Below are 21,501 nucleotides of genomic sequence, written 5' to 3'. Positions count from 1 at the left end.
GCTGCCCTTGGGAGTCATCAGAGCCCAACCATGCTCTGTGAAACTTCCAATGTAGACTCCACAAAGAAGTGGAGGAAATAAAATGTTGGTTCCACCTATGGATGGGGACTGTGGCAGGCACAGTGGCTGTCAGTAGAACTCTTTCTCCTCAGGAGCTTTTGGTGAGAGTGGTTTTTATTGGAAGTGATGCAAATCTGTACACACTGCTCATTTCCTGCTTCAGTAGTTGAATTGTTCTGCAGTGGATTTAATTGCATTGCTTCCTCCTAGCTTCTTACTGCTATCCTACAGTCAGTTGGCTCACAGCTGAAGAATCCTTTATTCTTATTATGTGTGTGTCACTGTTCCTCCACAGTCAGCTGCAGAGGATGCACATGGACTGCTTCTCCAGAAATATTTGTGTTGTAAATGCATGAAACTGGGTATAAATCTGATGGATTGGTGCACTCTGCATTTCCACATGGTTATGTTCTAAGGTTCTGTACTTAACAGCTTTCTTTTGAGAAAAGCAGTTTTTATTCCCTTCATTCCCAGAGCCACAACTGATGTTATTCTTGAGATGTGTTACACAGTTATTAGTTTCACAAGTCTGTCTTTGCAGCTTTTGAGTCTTAATTACTCATTCAAGCTTGTACTAGAGCCAGGAATTCACCCTGGATTTTGGGAGGTTTTTGGGTTTTGGCCCTCGTGAGGGACATGGGTGGGTAAAGCAATGGCAGAGATGACATAAAATGATCATGAGTATTTGGTTCTTTCAAGGAATGTTGAAGCTGTCTCTTGAGCCAGACAATTGCTTGTAAAGAAATTGGCTATCATTGTGTCCATGTTTTGGCTTCTCACCACCCTCCCTGACTATTACAGTGGGATGCCTTCTGTGAGGGTGCTGAGGCACTGGAACAGGTTGCCCAGAGAAGTTGGGAATGCTCCACCCCTGGAAGCGTTCAAGGCCAGGTTGGATAGAGCTCTGAGCAGCTTGGTCTAGTGAAAGGTGTCCTTGTGCATGGAAGGGGGATTGGAACAAAATGGTCTTTAAGGTCCCTTCCAACCCAAACCAGTCTGTGATTCCATGCTCTTGGCATGCTTAGTGGAGGAAGTTGATGATGTAACTGTAACAATGAACAAAATAGTTTAGTGCTACTAATGTAAAAGAGGCACTCTGGAATTTCCAGATAACAACGGAGAGTGGATATTAAGTGGCACTTAAGTAACACTAATTAACAGAATCTTTCACAAAAATTAGCCCCCCCTCTTTAGCACCACTACTCATAGTGACAAGGCATCACTCTACAAAGAACAAGTGCACAATATGTCTGTAGCAATTAAGACAAATTCTATTGTATATTTTTTTCAAAGCTTAGTGATGGTACCTTGTATTTACATATCAAAACATTCAGCTTACTATATGGTGTCCAACTAATCTGGCACAGTACTGAACATACCCTAAAAATGTTTGTCAGCAGTCTCAAGGATCTCCTACATTAAGTGTAAGATGAAATGAGACAGAACGGAATTAGCTTAAGTAATAAATGTTTAATCAAAGAATTTTACATATTATTAACAGCATTCATTTGGCCAAACATCTACATGGTTGTAGTATCCTACCTGTATATAAAGTGGGAATGTATCAAGTATAGACTATGAAAGTGCAAATAACAATTCAAGGTTAGAGTAATTTTTTTACATTATAAAATTAACAGGTTTACAAAATAGTCTTGCCAAACTTTTATTTTTGAATTGTAAAGTCAATGACTATGGTGTTAAAATAAGTACCAAGAAAATACAAATTTAATAGTCTAATTTCATGCTCATAAGAGTAACACAGAAACAATGATATACTGCACAACCTAACCAAATTACATAAAACCAGAACCCACAAACTTCACTATCTTCACAGAGAGCACTCTTACATATCTTACTGCAACTTTGCAAGACATCTCAATGCAATACACAATCTTTTTGTGAGAATCTTTCTATTCAGAAATTACCATTCAAGGAAGCTATGTGAGTTAAACAACTTTCAGACCAATTCATGATGACAGTTCATGAAGGACTGTTTTAGTTGAAAGACTTTATACCTATAGGTATTTTTCAAAGGCTCAATATTATGTCAGGAGTAGGGTGGCTAGAGGACAAGTTGGAAAATTATTTAGACTATTCTAATGCATTCTCTCTAAAGATGCTTGAAAATGGGCAAGGTTTTTATGGGGTAAGGGTAAAATATTCTTATTTCATTTTTTACTAATATGAACCTTGTAACTGCAAGGTTCCAAAGCTGGATTTGCATGAATTAGTTACCAAAACACTCACTTGAACTCACAGTAATCAATACATAAACTTTGCTATCATGACACTTGCCTATACACACTCAGTAGTAATAAACTTTTATATCATATCAACAAATCTCTGGTAACAGTTAAGCAAAACTTAAAATGGAGTGTATGTAATTTGCTCATGTTATGAAAAGTTTTGATTATATGCAATTAAAACAGCCATTTGAACAACTTATTCTAGTTGTAATTACATACTGTACCATTGTAACTCACTAACTGTAGATTGATGCTTTTAAGCAAATCTAAAACCAGTATTTTTGTTTTTCACGGTACAACAACTAGGAAAAGGTTTTTTGTGGTTTGTTTTTTTTTTTTTAGTTTTCTTTTTTACACTAAACAGTAATCACACAGCAAATGAATATTGTGCAATTGAACAAATACCTAGTAGTGTTTTGTATATGCAAAAACACTGACTGTACATTTAGTTATTTACTGTAAAGGCAAGGCCATGGGTGGTTTTATGGAGGTCTTTGCAATTAATAGCATAGTTACTCCAGAACAAACACTGAATTTGAATTACTTGTTTAACTGTGGCAACTATCCAGTTGGGTTAGGCAAAGGCACCGTAACATGTTGAGCAGGATGTGTTATCTGGACTTTTAATTCTGGGACTGACTAATATATGAAAATTCTGTATTCCTATATTTTTATAAAATGTTATCATTAAAAGTAATTGCACTATTAGTGCATAAAATGCTTGTAGAATTATGAAAACAAAGAACTATGATTGCACTTCCATTAAAGTGTCTCTTAAAATACAGCATAGCTGTTGCTAACTCACTGTATTTTAATATTTAAAATAACTGTTTAACAGCAGCATTAGGTTTTATTAACTTAAGATACAGGCTACATTTAATTAAATGCAGTCACCATGGCAACACATGCCAGTTAAATTTGGAGAAGCAATGCTACCCAGTGGTTTCTTCCATTGCTAAGAATTGTGGGATTAGTTGGATAGACTAACACTGAACTGTTTCATTAGGCTACTGCCAGTTAACTTTTCACAGTTTGGCACATTTGGACTGTAAATAGACATGAAAAAATCTTTGATTTTAAAGGGAAAGAATATCCCCTAAAACTTGTTCCTGGAGCAGTACTACAGAGAAGCATTAAATACCTCTGTTCACACTGCTAACAAAAATGAAAAATGAATAAGAAAAAGTTATGGGAAACAAAACCAAAATGCAAATGAACTGCTAGATGTTATTTTGGTGAAATTATGAGTTCTAAAAAATGGAATAAACTATTTCTTAGGAAAACCAAACAAAATAATCAGTGTAAGACTTTAATCTGTACTTTCAAGTTAAGGATCATCAACCTAAGGCTAAACAGATGCTGCATTGTATTAGGAATGTGGAATACAACCTACTTATTCCTTTCTCTTGAGAGCAAAAAGGCAAATACTACCTAATTAAATGCAAAGGATATTCCTTGAAAGGTTCACATCATTATGAAGAACTACAATTCAAGAGAACTCCTAAATATCCGTTGTTATGTCAGTGGTTACAACTGAGCTGCAATTATGTGGATCAAAGCCTCCATAATGCTTACTCCACATACTGTACCTTCTGTCACCGCAATTCTTTCACTCCAGATTTAGTTTTTATTCATACCAGATGCACGTGTTCAGTCCATTCACTTGAGGTTTGAGGAGTCTGACTTGAACTATCTCCCGAAACATCTAGGGTGCTTGTTACCTCCCTGTTACAATCACCAATTTGTGATACTGTTTCAGTTGGAATAATGTTTTCTTCAGAAGTGCTTTCCTCTGTTTGGGTTCCTCTGCCTTCGTTTTTGAGTGCATCCTCAAACAGTGCATGGTCTTCCTGAGGCTCCAGCCCTGTGTCTGTAAGATTTGGTTGCCCTGCTGACCGATCTTCAGTGCTGGGTTGCTGTGACTCCTCATCTGTTTCTGTACTTGTTGAGGGGATCAGAGCAATACTCTGTGGGTTCATGTCATGAAACCAGGCCATAATATTTCCAAGCAGATTTTCATTGGTATTGGGATCTTGACTGCTGGAATCAGCATCGCTTGAAGTTGAGTATAATCCACTTCTTGTCTCGCTGCGGGGGTGGGAATGAAGACGATCAGCTGAGAAAGGATCATTGCCTGCTCCCAGTCTCATCAGACTGTCACCAAGTTCTAGCAGCTCAGAGCTGCTCAAAGCACCCCTTGGGTTGTCCATACTTATGGGAGCAGAGTCCAGTCTTGTAGGCAAAGAGGTACCTATTGCTCCTAAAGATGCCTCATTATTTAGAAAGTCTCTAGTTTCTTCATCTATGGCCAAGCCAGATTCTTGTAATGACAGCTGAATAGCTAGCAGGATGTTTGGGTCATCTTCATCCAGAGAACTCAGAGCCTGTGGAAATACATAAGGTTGCTCTCAGAATAACACTTGCGTCTTGTTACATATTTTGGATGAAAAGTAATTCTGGCTCAGATCTGAAATTCATTCATTATTCCTACCTGTCCTTTATGAGAATCAATTTCTAGCATCAGAGCTGACAACACAATTTAAAAGGTAACTATTGTTATGTCAGTGATTGTTTAGCAATTCTTACCATTGTGAATGTGTAATTTGATGTCCTAGATTCTCCCTTTCTCCTTGAAGAATTAAGAAAATTTGCAGAGACAAAATGACACAGAAAGGCAGAGCAAAGGAGAGCAAGCAAAGCAGAGAGAATGGAAAAGAGATTAGGGGAGATACCTGAAGAGAATCCTGGTTTTCAGAGCGACTGACAGGGGTATAGTCATGAAGCGAAGAGCTGTGCAGAATACCCATAGAAGCTGAACTCACCATGGAGGTGCCATGTCTTCTACTGCTGCCACCTTCCTGAGTGTCTGTTTGGACAACCAAAACAAAAGTGGTTGAAGAACCAGTGAGGAAACCTCCTCTGCTATGATTTACTGACAGAATCTCTTCCTTCCTTTTGCATTCTAGTGTAATTTTACTCCTTTATTCACTCTGAATGAAAGAATCCTTCCACATCAGCTCTTACACAGTGGTGAAACACCAATCCCACTGTTCTAGGAGTGACTGCCTGGCTCATTTGTCCTTTCTGCCCTCAAGACTTCTCTGTGAAAGCTGGGCTATGCCATTGGGAGCATGGGCAGAAGGGGCAAAGTGCTTCTAAGGCACATACATGATTTATGGAAAGACCTGAAAATTACTGCATGTGGACACAAATACAGGATGCATTTACAGGTGGATTACAAATCCCATTTGCCCATTTCTCTGTTCTTTCAAAGACAAAACCTCAGCTATAATGTTAACATTATAATGATCTTTACTGTAACATTGCAGCACAATTAAGAGTAGAGTTATTAGTGAATTCTTCATCAATTACTGACATTGCTGTTTTCTTAAAACCAACAGAAAGTAGATGTAAGATGCTGTTTCCAGAAAAAAACTGCTCTGTAATAAAACTAAATGTAAATCTTTTAACTTTGGAAAATGGAATTTTCCACTCCACAACTCAAAATGTGATAGACTGAAATAAAATAATCTCTTGCATGCTTTAATAGTGTGCACTTGGCCATCACTACTACATCCAAAGCATTCAGTCAAAGTCTAGTCCTTGAACTAACAAGATGGTTTTGCATTTTATTTGTAATAGGGAAGAACCAAAGTTCACCAAAATTTTGATTACTTTTTCTAAAATAAAGGATGCATGTGATCCTTTCTCCTCAATAAAGGATCTCTCCTCTTGGGTTTAAAGAACAAGCTATGTGTTAAGTTCCTGAGACACAGCAATGAGAGTTTGTACAGCATGGCTAAGAGACTGAGCACACAGACTGGTAGCTCTGTAGAAACAGTGCCACAGTATGATTTGGATTCAAGCTATTTCTGTACCTGTGCTAAGGTTCTGGCAGAACTGAGCCAGCCCAGACAGCCAAGTCACAGAGAGACCTTAAGGGACTGCACTACCAGCCCTCAGAAGAGCAGCACTCTGGAAGTCAAAGCTCAGGCCAGCTTCTCTCCTGGCTGCCTTTGCCAATGCAGCTTCTGAGCAGAGTTTTGGAATAGAACCCTTGGACGCTCTTCCACAGGCCTGTAGCCCCTACATTCTATGCACAACTAGTTCTTTTCATTGGTATAGAAGACTTGGTGTATGTATGAGTGACCTTCAGAATTTCTTCAGAAAAGCAAACCTGCGCTGGACAGCTGAGAAGTTGTTATTGGGAAGATCAATGCATTTCTCTTTTAGAAGAGCAGCAGCAACAGTGAAGTCAACAACACTTCTAAGATCACATAAAAAAACTGCAGAGACAAGCCTTTATGCTGTATCCTGGAAAATACAGCAATGTATTTGAAACTTCTTTAAAGTGTATCCACAGGAGAACAAAGACTGTGGTCACTACTAGTGATTTCTGAAGCAGGAAAGAAAGAAGCCAGCCCAGAGAGGTCCGTACCTAATGTACTCTCACTGGGGTCATCGGGGTCTGGAGTATTACTCAGCAGACTGTGCATGTCTCCACGTCGACGCTGTCTGTGCCTCCTCCGATACTGAAATTCAGCATATTCCTGCATAAACCAAAGGTTACAAAACACAGGGCAGCATGCAGTGCTATTTTTCTGAGTAACAAGCACCACATTTTTGAAAAAAATGTGTGATTTTATATGCTTATTATAAAATCACCTGCTTTCAGAAAAATGAATTGCAAGTTGTATCATGCGATGCTTAACATAAATAACAACAACAACAAAAAAATCCAAGGTAACCCTAGATCTATAAAACAATGAATTAGCAAAAAAAAAAAAAAAAAATTAGATGTACTACCAACATTTTAATACTTGCAAGCTCCTTTTTTAACAATTCCAAGAACACATTTCTTGTTTAAAATCTTTGATGCCAAACTTTATATATGCACCTATTGACACACTTTTTAATAAATGCATACTCACTGATTTTAGAACATAAAAACAATTGATGTGAATTAGACCAATAGATTATCTCAGAATCTCTTCTGCCAGCAATTGGTGGTAGAAAATAACCTTGAAAAAACAACAGAAAGCTGGTAGGCTTGATACATATTTTTCCAAGCCTCCAGGACACTATGGTTCCAGAATGTCTTAAGCCACATCTGACACTCTTCTATGGAACAGTCTGTGATGGATTTTTATTCCATGAATTACAAATCTCCTCTACTTTTGCTTCACTTGATCTGCTAACAAGCCATACCATATGGATTTGAACTCCTGCAGCCTGTATTTTCTCATATTGTGTGTGCTTAGACAGTTTATATAGCATTTATGGAAAAGACTCTTGACCACATCAAGCTAACATCCCAAGGGTTAATTATCTTAATACTTGGATCAATTTGGGATATCTTTCCTAATATGAAGGAACTAGTTTTATGCTTGAAGGGAGATTTCCAGGAATCTTTTCTGGTGTGTCCAGCTGACACAGAACCTGTGTAGGTAGCACTTTGTGTAATTTCAATTATTCCTACATACGAGGCAATAAAACTGTGTACACAGGTACTCGCTCTCCTCTTCAAAAGAATATTGTTCTTTATTTCTGTGAGCTCCAAGTTAGGAAATCTGTAATTCAAAGGATTCATTTGGACAAATGAATTGGTAAAGGTAACAGTACCATTAGTTTTCCTTTCCTATATTAATTCTTCAGCATCTGAAGTACTTAAAACTTAAATCCAGATGTGTTATGTCTCTTACACAATGACATTATCAATGCAGATGGTATTACGAGAATATGTTTTTTTCCATTAACTTTCTCAGACCAAGTGCTCACTCCTAATGACAAATGCAAGACAAAAGGAATAGTCACAAAATCATGTGTGTGGGCAGATTTTATCCATGGAAATGGTAAGAACATCAAAATGTATTATATTGGACCAGACAAAAGGTCCATTTAGCCCAATATACTGTCTTCAACAGCAGCTCGTAGTACATGCTTGTTAGTCTATGGAACACCATAAAGAAACAAGGCAAACATGAAGTGATTCTTCTCTAAAATATTCTTCCAGCTTTTAGGGATCTCAGGGATTTTCTAAATGCAAGGCAGAGCCTCAAATAACAGAAAACCAAACCTTGATATAGAACAATATAACTGAATTATTTAAAAAATATATAATTATATCACTATGAATCAGAAAAAGTGATCATTGAACACTAAGATTTATTCATCTTACCAGATCTTAGCTCTCATTTGTTTGCAATAAGTACTTAAAATACTTTGCAGTGAAATTCACTAAAATAAACAAAGATGACCATTATTAATTCTATAAAATTCCTTTAGCATAGGTGGTTGCAAGTATTCGTGATAGCTACATAGCAAAGAAACCAACTTGCATCACACAGTGCCACATTTAGGCAAATCATAAAAACTCATAAGCAGTTCATCTAAGCACAGCTGCATTTCACCTCCTGCTAAACAGCTTTTCAACACATTTCTTACCAGCTTCTTCTCATAGCCAGTTCCACTGTCATCAGTAACATCACAGTCAATCATACAGTAACATCACAATGAGTTTGATGTTGCCAGATGTGGGATTATTTCAAAAGAACTAAAGGAACTGGACAGGAGAAGCAACTGATTTATTGTAGAGAAGCGAGCCATGTTCTCACCAGCGTGATGCTCACGAACAATAGCAAAGGAAATATATGGAAAAAAGTACATGGAGTTTTCTAGGTTGTTTAACAATGACTAGCTAGAAAGAAAACAGCAAACAAGGAAATGTTGAAGAGAAATTTCCTTCCTGACTGAATGCTTTAATCTAATGTTCTCAAAACATTAACTAAAAATTAAGATGATAAAGGAAATCTTTATAGGAAGCTTCTCATTTTTTAGAGCAGAGTCTCAAAAACTACTTCCTCTTTCCCATATAGAGTTCATAGAATATTAATTTAAAAATTATAATTTTCATTCTTGGTAAAGTAGCAGAAATTAATGTCATTTGAGTATGCAATTTCCATCCTGCTTTAACACATAACAATAAAAATAAATATCTGAAATATGTAACAATATTTAGGAGCATGACTGCATGCTTTTTTTGGGGTTGTGACAGAGGTTGGAAATTCCATAAACTTTTTGTCAAATTCTGCTGAGCCGATATTGCATTCAAAAGTAATCTACACAATTTCATACATTTATTACTTTAAGGCTCTCCAGCACACAGACAGCAGTTTATATTCAATTTTAACACTGGTTTCATACTTGGAAAATGAATATGAAATAGCTTGGCTAACACCTTAGATAACTACATCCATGTTAGAGGCATTGTTTATAGTCACTGCACAATTAGATATGAATATATTTCCTTCTGTTGTGAAATAAATGAAATGGAAAGCTTAACCAACTTGAAATGCTTTGACTCAAGATAAGGAAGCTCTTCATGCAGACTGTAATCATACCTGTGTTTCTAGCATATGCAGAACTAAGTTTAAAAATTAAAAAGAAATAGTTTACCTCGGGGGATGCAAATCCTAAATATTCCCAATCCCATGTTCCACCAGCAAAGCTATAAAATGGAAAGATACACCATCAAATGTAGAACAAATATGAAAAACCTCCAGAGCTTCAAAACCTTTTGAAATCTGTAAAACAGTGCCACTGTAGTTCTCTAAACTTAACAAGAGTTCCCCTTTAATTCTTAATTCAAAATTAATTTTGAAAACCCTACAGTTAAGTTGTTGACTATTCCAGAACTGCCTGATATGTTTAGCAAATACTTAAGAGATTTTTGAAGTGTACCAGGGATTTAGTGACAATCTTGATGGAAAAAAGTAAAATGGAAGCCATGACATCTAATAATTAATATATCACAAATGGGGAAGCAATTTAGGTTGCAACACACATAGCGGTGATCCTCAAAAAGAAAAATATGTTTTTCCCCAAAGGCTGTAATTCCACAAGGATGAAATGTCCAAGAAAGTACCACTATCACAGTGATTTACAACCACCACACTTAGCATCTACCTCATAGTCAGAGAACAGCAGTGGATTCCCTCACTTTGGCAGCTACCAAAAGAACTGGACTGGTTGGTGCAGCGTTCTGGGTGGATTACCTGCGCCTGGGTGCTTCTGGAGAGTCTGCAGGAGCAACGCCACGGGCCACAGAGGCCAGGAACTCCTGGCGCTTCTGCTGCACAAGACAAGCTGCTCGGATGATTTTATGGCGAGGTGTCCGAAGGTAAGGCCTGTTCACTTTCTGTGCAAGGTCTTCAGTGACCATTTCTAGGTCTGTCTGCAGGAGTTAGCAATACAGAAAAAACAGTTTTACAGGGTAATGCAAATCAGGAAGAGCTCTTCTCCATAAATACTGAGGGGAATTATAACCATTTTCCTGAAAACACCTTATGAAATACCAAAATACCCCAAAATATCTGTCCCATAGCCTACTCTTTTACTGAACTACATTCTGTCCTCCAACTTGGAGCAGGATTTCCCTGCACTCTGAAATATTGAACATCTTCAAGGGACAGTAAAAGAGGAAGCAGTCCCAGGTACTCCCCCAGTTTTGCCTTCTCCCACATGTCAATCATATCAGAAGGGAAAGAAAGAAAAGAGAAGCTAGAGAACGAGATGAAGACTAAAGCTAAAATGTTACCCTCAGAAAGCAGAATTCTTACTTTCCCCTTCCATCTGTCTTTATCCTTTTCCTCCGCAAAATGACATAAAAATATGCTACTTTTTCTAACTAGGTTACAAATATAAAACAGGCATGTCAGTTTTACACTACAAAATGGCAAAAAGACATTGATAACTAATATAAAAAAATAAAGTGCTATTAGGAAAGTAAAATATATCCATGTATTACCTGCATAAGTTCAAATATTTCTTTCTTTGTGCTTTTAGGCTCCAAAAAGAATCCATATGGATAAGAACACTTAAGAATGCGGCGAGTTTTTAGAAGCTCTTGCACTGCATCTTCAATGAATGTGGTATCAGGACAGCCTCCCTCAGCTGCAATGTGAAACAAGCATTGGCAAAGTATTTTCCTGCTGATGTCAGCATTACTTTTGTGCATATCAGTTAAATATTTTGCAAGTAAAGAGCAGCAAGTTCTCAATAACTGCACAGTGTTCTTAGGAAAAGAAATAAGCACAGAACATTAGCTTCTATCTTACTAATCCTACTTCCTCCTTGAGTTTTGGAATAGGTAAGATTTACTGTACATTTTACTTTCATCCAATGTTTACAAATTCTATTACTGGAGGGATGACATCACACAGCAGACTTGATGTGAGCACTATCCAAAAAAGAACAGTTTAGCCATAACTGTGTTGATGTGATTTCAAATCAGAGGCACAGATCACAACAAATACTTACTTCCACTTAGAGCTCTACTCAACTGCTCCATCTTTTCTTTGGCTGTTTTTAGAAGGCGCTGTTCTAACTAGAAAAAGAAAATAAATAAAATACAATAAGATAATTATTTTTGGATTAATAAAATGGAAAAAAAAATCAGGAAAAATGGCTGGACCCACACCTGGTAGCTAAGTTCATGGTTCTTAAATCTTGTATAATAGTGCATAAACCTATCAAGCTCTTGAAATCTTCTATGCTTCTTTTCAGCCTGGAAAATAATGGAGAGACAAAAACACCCAAAATAAATCTTATCATTTAATATAACAATCACCAATAAATGTAATTAAATAATGAACTCTTTCTATTCAGACTATATATAAAGTATTGTGCACAATGCTGAGTGCCATGTAAGAAAAGAGACAAAACTAATTTTTGAAATTCACAAGGCTGCAAATACTGCAGCCAAAGAATTGATACACTGACAGTCCCTGCTATTTAAAGCAACTTTCTGAAAGCCAAAATTAAGGCTAAGTCTTCTGTAGTGCACAGCAACTAATTTCAGGACCAGCATGCTCATTTCACAAAAGGAAACTATGTCACATAGAAGTAAAATGACTTGAGTAAAGTCACCAGTGGTTGTTAACAAAGTCAAAAGCAGAAATCTTATGCATCCACCAATAAGTAGTGCTTTCTTTTTGTCTCTTTGATACGTTTAAGGTTGTATTTTTCCATTTGGAACTCTGGTTTGGAAGAAGTTTTATTACACTTGTCCTGAATGGAGAATTGCAACCTTAGTGCTATTTTTAAAATACACACATTCATTTGTTACCTCTACTGTCATCTCCTTGGACTGCTCCTCTACATGCTGAATAACTTCATAGCGAGTGCATCTATAGTAGCCTCCAGTGGAAGAGCTGTGCTTCTTCCATTCTTCTAGGCATATCCAGCAAAAGTCATATTTGCACTTCAGAAAAAAAACAGGAAAAAGAAAAAAAAAAAAGAAGTCGAAATGTCTTAGATTTGTAGTTAGGCATCATTATTCCTCTATGGACAACTTAAAAGCATTCTGACTGTAAAAAATTCTGAGGACTCTCCTTCCTATTTTACTTAATCAAGAAATGTTTATCAAACCGTGTCAGTCATAATTTTTGTTCCTTGGATCATGAGAGTGTGTTGGCTCTACATGTTAAGTTTTAAGTGGAGGAAATCAACCAAATTGTAAATACAGCTGATCAGGCCTGTTTTTTTGTTATTGTTAGAAAACCAGTCCCATTTCTTTAAATAGCACAGAAACTATTGATAGGAAACAATAAAATTTTTTCCCTAATATTACTTTAAAAACCACAATTACGTTGTTTTTGTCACATGTTGTTCCTGACACAAAATATTGATAACAACTATTAAAGCAAGAGAGAAGTCTGAACACAAACTTTGACGAGTGATTACTTCCAGGTGAGGCTTTTCTGCACTGACTGAGTAAAGTGCTTTCAAAATAGGTAAAACCTTTCAAGGAAGTGTAAGGTGACTTATTCAGGCTTCTCTGCATCGGAGAAAATCAAACTGTATTAAATATTCTCAATTCAGTAGCGAGTGTTCAGCTAGTTAATTCCAAAATAACTGGAAGCTATTTATGGACAGATAAGCAAACGACTTCACAATTTGGTGAACTATGTTTATTTTATCTGTCTTATAGATGAAGAGAGAACATTTACATTAATTAATATTAAGCCTTAAGTATTATTAGTAGCATTTGAGAAATTAAATTGCATTTCTTCTCCCTTTGATAAGTTTAACCTTTCCAGGAATACCTACTCCATACCAGATGTGTTTGTCTGTAGTTATTTCATACAATCACTAAGATATATTACAGGAAGGAATGAAATCTAATTCTTGCACTGTACTTTTGCTAATTTTGTTTCAAAAATCAGTAGTGCTGATTTTCTTCTAAAAAGCAATTAAGACTACAATATTTCTTCTTGTTATTGTGCTGTTCCTTCTTGTTTTCAAACATTTTTTAAAGCTGTTGGCTTATAAAAAATGGTGAGAAGTGCCAAGAATGAAGTACAAAAAGAACTGTGTATGAAGTGTTGAGTATCACTGCATCATTTGCCTACCTTTCAAACCCATTCATATTCATGATAAGAAAAAGAATAATTGCAAAATATTTAAAAGATCATATGAAATTATATGTTTCACAAGCAACTGAACAAATAAAGCTCAACTTCCTATTAATTTATGTATATATGTTCCTACTGCAACAATCTCAGCTCTCCCAAATTATCTCCCATCTGACCAATTCATTATATTTATCTTTTAATCTCGCCTATCTCCAAAAGCCTCTTCAGAACCCAAGATTCACACAGTGTCCCCAGACCCTCCTCCCAGTATCTCAGTCTCATGAGACATTCAAAACCACATTAGCTGTTTCTACACAACTCCCAAACCCAAAATCATTTTCAAGAAGGGTAAGAAAGACAACCCCGAAAACTACTGCGTGTCAAGCTCACTTCAGTGCACCCCATGGAAAAGATTACTCTGGGAGGTACTGAAAAACACCTGGAGGACAATGCAGTCATTGGTCACAGCCAGCACAGCTTCATGAGGGAAAGTCGAATCTGATCCCCTTCTGTGACAGGGTAACCCTCCCAGCTGAACAAGGGGAGCCAGGTGATGTGACCTTTCTGACTCCAGCAGAACTCTTGATACTCTCTCACAGCCTCCTTCGGGACAAAACGTCCAGCACAGCGCTGGAGAACTGTGTAACATGACGGCTTCCCTGGACACAGGACTTGAAAGAATACTGAGTTTGCACTAAATTGGGAGGAGCTGTCCACTCCCTCGAAGGCAGGGAAAGTTTCTTTACCCAGAGGGTGGTTGGGCCCTGGAAGAGGATCCAACCTGGTGGTCCTACTGGTTGGGCCCCAAGAACCAGGTTGGGCCCTGGTAGGGCCCTCCTCAGAGAAGTGGTCACAGCAGCAAGCCTGACAGCAAGAGTTCAAGAAGTGTTTGGACAATGCCCTCAGGCACTAGGTGTGACTCTTGGGGTGTCCTCCACAGGGCCAGGAGTTGGACTTGTTAATCCTGGTGGATCCCTTCCAACTCAGCGTATTCTATGATTAACTCCTGAGCTGTTTTATGTGTCTTTATGGTTGCTGAGCCTTGTGTCATCACCACCTGGGCTTAACAAATCCCATCTGCTGCTTGGCCATGATCTGAACCAAGCAGAACAGGTAATTGCTGAGCAGGTAACAACTGGGTAGGTATTTCAGCCTCTCTCTTGGTGGCAGTATAAATGAAGTCTCTGCACCATATAGCTACCAAGTTTCACGAAACTTGCAGCAATTTATTATCTATGAAATTCCTCCTGTTCCTTGAAATCAAAGTACCCATAAGCTTAAAATACAACTATAGAACTATAGATAGTGGAGTGAGAAAGCAGGACTGTGTAAGCCCTTCCTTGTTAGAAGCTGCACTCATAAAACATCAAGAAAATGCCTGCTTAAGTACAGAAAACAGGGTTTTATGAGTAAGGAGTATTCTCCTCTACACCAAGTTACATGGTAGATGCTAAGAAGCAGCCATAGCCCATCATGTAGTGAGCTTGAGCAGACCTCCCTTCAAAAAATGGCAGAAGCTCCATCACGGATTGTCACTTCAGCAGAAGAAGCAACAAATGAGGTGACTACTATTCATTGTGTCCAAGCCCTGCAATGATGTTGAGGACACTCTTCCTCACCCTCCTCACCAGGCTGAGGGGAGGCAACTGCTGTCTGTGCAGAGATTTGACCATGACAAAATAATCTGGCTGTTTTAAGGATATTTCAATCTGCCTATAACCATCAAAAAGGAAAAGAGACCTCTGATTGTCAGCTAGTGCCTTAGCATGGCAAATTATTTTCATTCATCAGTGTTTATTGGCCAAAGTCTTCTCCAGCCTGAAGCCACTTTGCTGAAGCCACAACTGAGCTTACTGGCAACAGCTGCAACAAACATACCTTATAGAGTTTTTAAAACTATGGAATTTATGAGCTCTTTTTAAAATAGTTTAAGACAAAAAACCCCAAACCAACAAATTTGGCATAAATCAAAGTGTAGGAGACTGTTCTCTGCTGCCAGGAAAAGCCCCAGTCTTCAATTCGTATCAAAGAGAGAGAATATGTGACAATATAAAGAAAATGGGATCTGCATAGCAATAGAGAGAGACCCGCACATTTTCAGAAAAATAAAGAGAATTAAATCTGTTAGCCTTTTATTGTCGGCCAATTATGTCAAGTGTTCACTACTTTCTTATTTTTAATGATGCTCCTCAAAGAGGTAATAGTGGTAGTTATATGATATTTCCGACATAAAGAAATGTCTAAATATGCTGCTTTTAACTAACTTGAACGAAAAAGCATTTTCAAATTATACTGAACTCATGGCAAAAGTATTTTTTCTATTTTGGTAGCACAGTGCAAACCTGTGACTAATTTTCTGGCTGCTGTCATCAGTAAATTTTCTTTGGAATCACTCTTTGCTGTCTTTTCATACCTACTGATTAATTCCTGTTTACAGTTTTCCACCTAAACTTCTCTGCTTTGTTGCTATGTTAGAGAAATAATGCAAAAGAAAAATATAGTAAGGCAAAACCTTCATCAAACCTAAGCCTTCCTTAAAATCTTACATCTGCCAATTAAAACTGTTCTTTCTCTTCTACATTATTAATGATGATTAAACCATCAATTACTTGTTTCATGCTGTACTGGTAATTATTCTACGGTGTTTATGAAATTTTAGTCATTAGAGTGTACATTTGTCAGCCAAACAAATTTCAGTAAACATTAAAACATTTTCTAAATACATGTAACATGCCATTTGCTCATTATCTAATTCCTGCAACAGATTCCACTAGCTATCAGGCATGACCCTTCAGAGGTTTTGGACCTTTGTGGTCCTAAACTATATACAGGACATACAAAGCTGAATTCTGAAATCCCACAATGGGTCCTTCTTACCTTTGCACACTGCATGTGGTTGCAGCCCTCGTTCTTCTGGATGGGGGACTTGCAGTTGGCGCAAGGTTTGGAGTTGGTCAGTAGCCACAGGCAGTTGGCAGCGTCCTCATAGGCCTCACTCACTCCCACAACTTTGTGAAGGTGACAGGAGGATATGGAGCATGCAAAAACAGAGAGGTTGAAATCGTACTTGTGTAATCTTCTGTGAGAATCAGATTAGGAATGACTCATATTTCCCTGTTTCTTGACAAAATACTCAAGTTTTTCACTATGCATATTTCTCACATGTATTTTATTATTACAGTTTCTAGTTTATACATATATAATATGAATACACTTATTATTTCAATGTATTTCCATAGATCTCTTTTAATACAAATTTATATACAGTATATGTTACAATTACAATATATAAAGGGGCAAATAAATATATTAAAACAACAGGTATAGTTTGAAAAAGCAGGGTGTATTTTGCCTCTTTATAAAATTTTCTATGCTTTCCAAAATATTTGTAACATACTATGGAAAGGCTCTGAACTGTGGTAACCAAGTTAGTATTGGTTCAAATTGATGTTAGCTTTACTTTTTTTGTTAATGTAGACTAGGAACACTACTCAATCACATGAGCAGAATGGGCTAAAAATCAAAATTGGACAAAGTAAATGAAGTTATATGCAGTAATAAACTGACTAATTAATTAAACAAAGCTTTAAAAGGGAAGGAGTTTTGCATACCCTGACTGAATGACACATGTATTTGTGGGGAGGAATGTTCTACAAAGAACCATAATGCTGCAGTTAAAATGTAAGCAGCCCCTTGTTCAGGAGTATAATTTTCTTCCCCTTTTACCCTATTCTTCAACCAATGTTGAAAACACTTTTTACTTTATGCAACTAAAAAAAAAATCTGTCTAAAACCAAAAGATCAAAATGGCATCAAAACACCCATGCCCTCCCTGTTGGCCCTGCATGGCTCTTACGTTCTTCTGGTTTCATTTCAGATATTTTCTGTAGCCAGTCCTTCCAAGTCTGGCAGTCACAGGGTTCGTGTGCTTCACCAAGACATTCCCTGAAAAAGAAGGTGTATACACAGTTTCTTATAACTCAGAGGTTTAAAGTCAAAATTGGTTCAAGCTAATAAAAAAAAAAAAAAAACAAAAAAAAAACAAAAAAACATGTCCAGAATTTAATTAAGTCAGGAAAACAAAAGCAATCTAAATAACATTGGTTTAAAATACACTCAGACTACTTGCTCACAAGCATAGATGACTATTATTGATAAAGAATTTAAATGGGACAGGAAAGGAGAGAAGCTTCTTAAAATTACAAACTGAAATAAATCAGCTGGCTTGCAGTTTGTTCTTATACCTGGGTATTATTTGAGTGCCACAAAAGTGCTCATATAGTTTCTGTGATAAAGGTAAACCAGACTACAGAGTTTATCCAAAAGTAGGTAGTTTGCTGTAACAGAAATATATCTTATGTAGAATTACTTGCATCTGTTCAGTTGCAATAATTAATCTTTAACTAGATTCAAGCTTTTAATCTAGAACAAGATCAAAGCCCTTCAACACCATGACTAAATATTTATGGATATTTACTTCTTCCACCAGATCTTCTTAAATGGGGGTTTGAACTTATTTACATGGACACAGTGGAGTAATGAGTCTCTTGAGCTTCTCCTGAAGTTCCTACTAGGATTAAGGATGGCAATCACTACTACAGAGTGGCAGCAGATATATGGCTTCCAGATGGCGCTTCAGTGTGGATGTGTCAATATGCACTCTAGATTTGTAATAGCTCCTTTTTTTCTACTGGAATGGCAGCAAATAGCCTCAGACATCTGCCATATCAAAGCAAATAATTTCAGATGGTCACCAGCTGTATCAGAGCATACACAAATCTGCTGCAGATCCAGTGGTGAACTGCCCTCTTGCAGTGCAGGTTCACAAGCTACATCAATACTCTTCTGCTTGCTCTTGTCCACATTTTAAGCAGGAATTCAGGAAGAAAGAAAAGGTTATGGGAACAGTTTTGAACTTTTTTTCCATTAGCTAGTCTGCTTACAAAAAAGCTTAAATTCAGCACACATTCATCTTTGGCTTGGACTTAAGATCTTAGCTGGGAAAGATTGTACTAGAATGAATAACTGGCCTCTAATAAGGTGATTTCATCCTTGGTTGAAAGTTAACACCTTTCACATCTGTGGGACAGTAAGACACTTAAATCATTGACTTCAACAGTGCCAAGACCCTCTCACAGTATATAGTATTTGTTGTCAGAAGGGACTGAAACTAGCTGAGATATAACGTTGACAAGCTCGGTTTTAAGTTAAAAGCTGATTGATTAGTCAATCTTTTATGGGGGTTGGGAGGAGGGTCATGTGTCTTTGGTACTTTCAAATTTGTAGATTTCTGGATTTTTAATGAAGTTCAGTCATATCTATATCTAAACCTTTATATCTTTATTTATCTATATGTAACAGTCACATCAGTTGTTCAATAACAACTTCTCATGGAAGAAGCTCTGTCCTCATCCCACCCAAAACAAGCATTTTTATGCTGGGATGTCATTTTACTAGAGTAAGAACATTAAGTCTACTGTTCATGAAAGTGTTTATGAAACTTTTATTTTGGATAGACAGCAGTGAATGAAAGGAACTAACATGAGCAGCTGTGCCAATTAACAGCAGGAGCCTCCCCAGACGCCTTGCTCAATACTCAGCAGGATGATTTCTATGAAGGCACAACATACTTATTAAAATTGTAGCAAGTTTCAACACAACAAGTTAAAATTCATGGAAGGGCTAAAAGAAGAATGTAGTTCTGGATTTTTTCCCTCTCACAACAATATATTTTGAACCAAAACAGCAAAACACTGTTGCAACTTATAACTGGCGTCCTAAGTGCACCTGAAGAGCTGTTGCTCCTGCAGAGTGAGACTCTGCCCCTTGCCCATATCTAGGGTGAAAGGGGTGAGGGCTGAGGGTACAAAACTAAGTGTGCACTGCCTACTAAGACTATTTTCCGTAAGTGTCTGCTTGGTACCATTCTTTGTGCTTCTAAAACAGCATGAAGGGGGTTCTAACATGTTGAATGGATCTTAGGATGTAGGATTTGTGCAGTTTTAATGTATGCCACATTTAAATAATTCAGAATACTTTTTCTGAAAGGGAATTGTATTTGCCACAATTGATTACATTTTGTTGAAGATGCTGTTGGTGGTGCGTAATGAAAACTGAGTAAATTCTAGGAAACTGAATTGAAGAGGAACATTCCTACTCCTACATTAAAAAGAGAAAAAAAGAAATTGCTCAATAGATTCGGAGAATTTTCTTTTCAGGAAGGCTATAGATATGAAAAAGTGATTATCTAGAGGTTTGTTTCTTAATACATAAATTCAGAAGAATCTCTTACTAAATCAATTGCTATTGCAATGTCTAAGCTGTAGATTGCTGGGGTAAAACTTGCAGAACTGACAGAAACATGGGACTGTGAGATGTGCTGATTGACATTTAAAGAGACAAAGCAAGCTCCCTTTAAACACACAGTAATGATGAAAACTCTTGAACTGAGAATACACTTTTTCTCCAGAGGAACACATTCATGCATAGAGTTTTTGTACTGTAGGACTAGTGTGGTGTCCTTAGCAAATGGTTCTGATTTGAGGTACCACAGGATGCTTTCCTTGCTAGCAGAACTTTCTTGCCATTGCTGAAATTCTCCATTCACTTTTGTGGGGATGAAAAAAGAGGCTTTGGAAAGGCCTTCTTGCACATTTTGTTGCTAACCTGAAGTATTTTTCAAGACCTTAACTATATTTGCTTGTCCAGTATTTCAAAGCATTAATGTAAAAAGAATATATGGAAATATTATCAGGAAATGTAAAAACTGAATTTCTCCTGAAAATTGGTCACTCAGAGGATATTTTCACTCTCAGAGAACATTCTAGGGAGCTAGTACATTCAGTCCATGTAAAGGAATCAGAAGCTGCCATTGTCTGATGTTCATGTCAATATGACACTGAAGTGGTGTCAGGTTCCTTCAGGTTAATAGAAAAATTGATTCTCTACCATCAGAAAGCAAGGATGAGAGGATGGCACCTGCTTGTGGAATACCACTAAGTTTTATTCTTTTATGTTTTTTTATTTTTGTGTGTTCATTGGTAGAAAACATTTTCTGGTTTGTTTCCATGGGATTTGTTTCTTTCTGAGTTCTCCATCCATTGTAAATAATCTCTTCCCAGGAAGTAATGTTTTCTGGCTTTTGTGCTTGTTTCATCAGGTGTGTTTTAGTTCTTTTTTTTTCCCTTCTCCCTTTCATTCATATGGGAAAAGAAATAAAATCAGAGGTATCTTTCATTAAGAATTATGATACTTGGAATCAAGAAGATGATTTAGGATAATAGTATAGTAGTTGTATAATAGTTGTCCTTGTATAATAGTTTCAATTGAAAAATGAAAAGAAGAATTGCTGAACTTGTCTCAATGTCTGTACTTTGGCTGACCCTTTTTCACTTTCCAAGAACATAAAGTTGTCCCACTACAACAGTCATAAATTGTAAGTCTGATAATGTCAAGGAAAAATATGCCAATTTTTTTTTTTTTACTTTCTTTGATACTGTTATGTCCTTTTCTAGGAAGTGCTGAAGATCAGCAATCTTTTTATTCCTTCTTGGGCTCATAGTTATCTTAAAATGCAGTAGAAGAAAGAAAAAGTGCTGAACTTCAAGTGAAACAAAGGTTGGAGTGATCCTGCAAACAGAATAGCTGGGTGTGAAGGAAATGGTCCTTCATGGCCCCACTTAAACTCCAGCTTCTTTGATGTGATTCTAGCAAAATTCAGAAAGAGATAAACATCGCTGGTTTTCTAGACTACAACAGAGAATGTGCCATGTTTTGATCAT

The 21,501-nt window shown here is 37.0% G+C and overlaps 1 protein-coding gene across 8 annotated transcripts in view; it reads right to left on the bottom strand.

The window, feature by feature from the left end:
* Positions 1-1,510: 1,510 nt before the first annotated feature.
* The window catches only part of ANKIB1 (ankyrin repeat and IBR domain containing 1), an 88,378-nt gene continuing 68,387 nt past the window's right edge, over positions 1,511-21,501 (bottom strand). For 5 of the 8 annotated variants that reach the window (XM_030266955.4, XM_030266951.4, XM_002196165.7 and 2 more), the window contains 11 exons: positions 17,577-17,665; positions 16,598-16,728; positions 12,433-12,567; positions 11,785-11,871; positions 11,625-11,691; positions 11,113-11,258; positions 10,361-10,539; positions 9,762-9,813; positions 6,745-6,856; positions 5,039-5,172; positions 1,511-4,690 (listed from right to left, as the gene is read on the bottom strand). In XM_030266955.4, the coding sequence (XP_030122815.4) occupies positions 3,938-4,690; positions 5,039-5,172; positions 6,745-6,856; positions 9,762-9,813; positions 10,361-10,539; positions 11,113-11,258; positions 11,625-11,691; positions 11,785-11,871; positions 12,433-12,567; positions 16,598-16,728; positions 17,577-17,665 (1,885 nt within the window). In that variant the 3' untranslated portion in view covers positions 1,511-3,937. The remainder of the gene's footprint in view (positions 4,691-5,038; positions 5,173-6,744; positions 6,857-9,761; positions 9,814-10,360; positions 10,540-11,112; positions 11,259-11,624; positions 11,692-11,784; positions 11,872-12,432; positions 12,568-16,597; positions 16,729-17,576; positions 17,666-21,501) is intronic. The other 3 variants (XM_030266957.4, XM_012571530.5, XM_030266956.4) reach the window with 2 other exon arrangements.

Source organism: Taeniopygia guttata, chromosome 2 (genome assembly GCF_048771995.1).
Source record: "Taeniopygia guttata chromosome 2, bTaeGut7.mat, whole genome shotgun sequence".
In the NCBI taxonomy this organism is placed as follows: Eukaryota; Metazoa; Chordata; class Aves; order Passeriformes; family Estrildidae; genus Taeniopygia; species Taeniopygia guttata.
Note: the sequence above shows the minus strand (reverse complement) of the source record. Positions and strands in the feature narration are given on the sequence as shown.